The sequence below is a fragment of the Amblyraja radiata genome, chromosome 4 (assembly GCF_010909765.2).
Source record: "Amblyraja radiata isolate CabotCenter1 chromosome 4, sAmbRad1.1.pri, whole genome shotgun sequence".
Taxonomy (NCBI): domain Eukaryota; kingdom Metazoa; phylum Chordata; class Chondrichthyes; order Rajiformes; family Rajidae; genus Amblyraja; species Amblyraja radiata.
In genome coordinates, this window is record NC_045959.1 from 80,644,738 (window position 1) to 80,648,182 (window position 3,445).

The 3,445-nt window shown below is 50.4% G+C and overlaps 1 protein-coding gene across 2 annotated transcripts; it reads left to right on the forward strand.

Annotated features, from left to right (window-relative positions):
* The first annotated feature begins 345 nt into the window (after positions 1 to 345).
* rrs1 (ribosome biogenesis regulator 1 homolog) lies at positions 346 to 1,646 on the forward strand. Of its 2 annotated transcripts, XM_033019816.1 has the most exons (2): positions 353 to 457; positions 509 to 1,646. In XM_033019816.1, the coding sequence occupies exons 1-2, from the start codon at positions 431 to 433 to the stop codon at positions 1,508 to 1,510; spliced, it is 1,029 nt and encodes a 342-aa protein (XP_032875707.1). In that variant the 5' UTR covers positions 353 to 430; the 3' UTR covers positions 1,511 to 1,646. The 2 variants fall into 2 exon arrangements, with proteins under 2 accessions (XP_032875706.1, XP_032875707.1); XM_033019815.1 differs by having other exon boundaries at positions 346 to 1,646.
* Positions 1,647 to 3,445: the final 1,799 nt, after the last annotated feature.

Consider the following 3,445-nt stretch of genomic DNA (forward strand, 5'->3'; position numbering starts at 1 on the left):
CTCTCTCTCCCCGTCCGGGCCCCGCACCCCCTCTCCCGCTGCCTCGGGCCGCGCACTCCTTCTCCCCGCTGCGGATCCAATCTTTGGCCGGAAGCAAGAGGGCGGAGCAAGATGGCGAGGGCAGGTTGCTAAAATGGGTCATAAAATCGCCCATGAGCGTACTACACGTTTGCGTGAGAGTAATCCATCTTGCTCCGCTATAGGATCTTTGGTTTAAACCAGCATCTTTGGTTCCTTCCTGCAGCATTTTTGTGCTGTCCATCTTCGCTTTCGAACCGTGTTCTCTTTCCGTGTTCGGGACCTTCATTGGCCAGTCGGAATGAACATCGGGCCAGTGAGAGAGGAGGAGGAGGAGGAAACACGCAGACGGAAGAGAGAGCTGGTTTCCGTTTCACCCGGGCCGTGTGAGCTGAGTGCAGCGTGCGGAGGGATGGCGGCGGCGGCGGTGGCGGTGGAGGTGCTGGCGGGCGTGGAGCAGCAGCAGCAGCAGCAGCCGGTGGCGGTGGAGGAGGTGCTGGCGCTGGCTCTAGCGGGCTTGGAGCAGCAGGCGGCGGGCGATGGCCTGCACAGTGTCCGCGTGCACAAGGATCTGGAGCTGGAGTTCGATCTGGGGAACGCGGCGGCGTTCGACACAAACGTCCCGAACGCCGGCGAGTTCCGAAGGAACCCCGAGACATTCCTGCGTTCGCTGGCCCGCGGCAACACCCAGCTGCTGGTCAACGCCATGTGGGCGCTGCCAGTCGAGCGGCTGCCGGAGGCGGTCGTGGCCAAGCTGCCCGAGGGCACCACACGCATCCCCCGCGAGAAACCCGTGCCCAAGCGACGGCCGCCCACCCGCTGGGAAGAGTTCGCCAAGCTCAAGGGCATCCGGAAGAAGAAGAAGACCAACCTGGTCTGGGACAACGAGCAGAACGAGTGGCGGCGGCGCTGGGGGTACAAGAGAGTCAACGATCCAACCAAAGAATGGGTCATTGAGGTGCCCGAGTCGGCAGATCCCAATGAGGATCAATTTGCAAAACGTACCACGGCTAAAAAAGAAAGGGTGGCGAAGAACGAACTGAATAGGCTGCGCAATATCGCCAGGACTCAGAAGATTAAAGTGCCAACTTTGGGAATAGTCCCGGCCAGCCAGCCTAGTAAGAGTGAGCTGAGCAAAGCCATTCACGTGGCTAAGACCTCCACGGCTTCAGTTGGCAAGTTTCAGGCCAAGCTACCGAAGGAAAAGGCGTTGAGGAATAAAGCCAAGAAGAGGAAATTCCAACCCCTTATTGGAGATTTTTCTGCGGAGAAGCAGAACCAGCTAGAACTGCTAAAAGTCATGGCAGGCAAGAAACCAAAGCTAGACCTCACAAAAGCTGTAAATAGGCAGCTTCGTGAAGATGAACAGGAGCAGGCAGCAAAGCGAAAGAAAATGGGCCCAAAAGGCAAAAAAGAACACAAAAAACAAAGCCAAAAAGATGGAAAGGGACAACGTCGAAAACCTGCTAATAGAAAAGGAAAGGGGAAATGAATCATGTGAAATAGAACTCTTAATGTTGTACTTTTTTGATTTTTTTAAAACTACAGTTTTGGGAGGGAGATATCTAGTCCATGAAATGAGCTTTGACATCTTTGTATAATATTTAAAATAAATGGAATTATTATTACATGTGGTGTGTGAGTATATCTGAGTAAATGTGACGGGTCTATGGAATTAAGTCGTGTCTGCCATGATCTTAACTAGTGTAAAAAGGAGCTAAATGGCTGGCAATTTATTTTTAAAACAAAGCCTTAAAAAAGGCCAACCCCACGAGCATTGGTTGTAAGCATTCTACTTTAAAATTATCTAAAGTACCTAGGTAAGTGTACAGAACATTTATTATTTTCACCCTCTAAGACTCATCTGCAGTTCATAATTCTGTTTGACAAGCTACAGTTGTACACTTGAATGATTGAGTACTTTATTGTCACATGTGACAAGTTACAGTGAAATTCTTGGCCAAAGGTATTCAATACCCAAGGCATGCAAAGAGTCACCTCATAAAGGGTGCTTGCACAAGGCATCCCAAACCTGGTCCCCCTTTGTTCTCTTCCCCCCCCCTCACGGTGGTTCCCCCACGTCAGTCGTCCTTTGTTCCCGGCTAATTATTATTTCCTCAAATTGATAACTATAAATGTAACTTGAGATGTAATGTCACTAGAAATGCCTTTTTCATCTCTTTATGGACAATGGTCTGAAGAATGTCCAAAACGTCACGCATTCCTTCTCTCCAGAGATGCTACCTGTCCTGCTGAGTTACTCCAGCTTTTTGTGTCTATCTTCAGTAACATTAAAAATTGATTTTCTGGGAACATTAGTAAAACAACGGGGCGGCACTGTGCCGCAGTGGTAGAATTGCTGCCTTACAGAGTTAGAGACCCGGGTTTGATCCCAATTACAGGTGCTGTCTACGGATTTTGTATGTTCTCCCAATGACCAGGTGGGTTTTCTCCGAGATCTTCGGTTTCCTCTAACACACCAAAGACGTACTGGTATGTAGGTTAATTGGCTTGGTGTATGTGTAAAATTGTCCCTTGTATGTAGGATAGTGTTAATATGTGGGGATCGGATCGCTGGTCGGTGCGGACTCGGTGGACCGAAGGGCCTGTTTCCACGCTGCATCTCTAAACTAAACTAAATTGTGCAAGGTTATTAGCTGTAACCTGCCAATAGCAATCTCATCTACGAGCTGATGTGAAAAGTCTTCATATGTCCACTTTTTAAAAAATTGCCACACTATTATTTTCTCCCATGTAGGTTATTTCAAACCCTACTCCTGTGACCTAAGGTGAAGTAGAAATTTTACAAAAACATTTAACTTCACCTGCAGTTAAATAGTATCTTGTATATGTGCTAATACTATAGGGGGGTTGCACGCAAGGTCATCGGGTCAAAGGGCATGACGCACAGAGTAGCTCAATCCATCTGGAGGACATGGCAGCTTCCGGCATACACTGTTAACACACGAAACGCGTACTTTCTTACCTGTTAAAAAACGCCGAAATTGTTAATTTTTGCGCTGTAAATAATTGTGGAGGGTGACTGAGCGCTCTGAACTAAATACTCTAGTATCTTTGCTCTGAACCCGAGCACAAAGGTGTAAACGGCCGAAGGAGCGCATCCCTCGGGACAGCCCCCAATCTCCCCCCGGGGTCAGCGCTGACCGGCCACGGCCTCCCTCCCCCTGTGCGGCCGCACTGTCACGGGGACTGTCACCCACACACAGGGCCAGGTGGAGCGGGGCCACGGCTCCTGGCAGCGAACACACGGGGACGAAAACCCGGAAAGGTCCCCGTCATCTACAGCAGAGTTGGGGACAGTCTGGTTCCTCCGCCCGCCCAGTCACTGACCCCCCAGCCCCCCCCCCCACCAACCACCCGGCAACATTCCCGTCAGCTGCAGCAGAGTTGGGGAGTCTGGTATCTC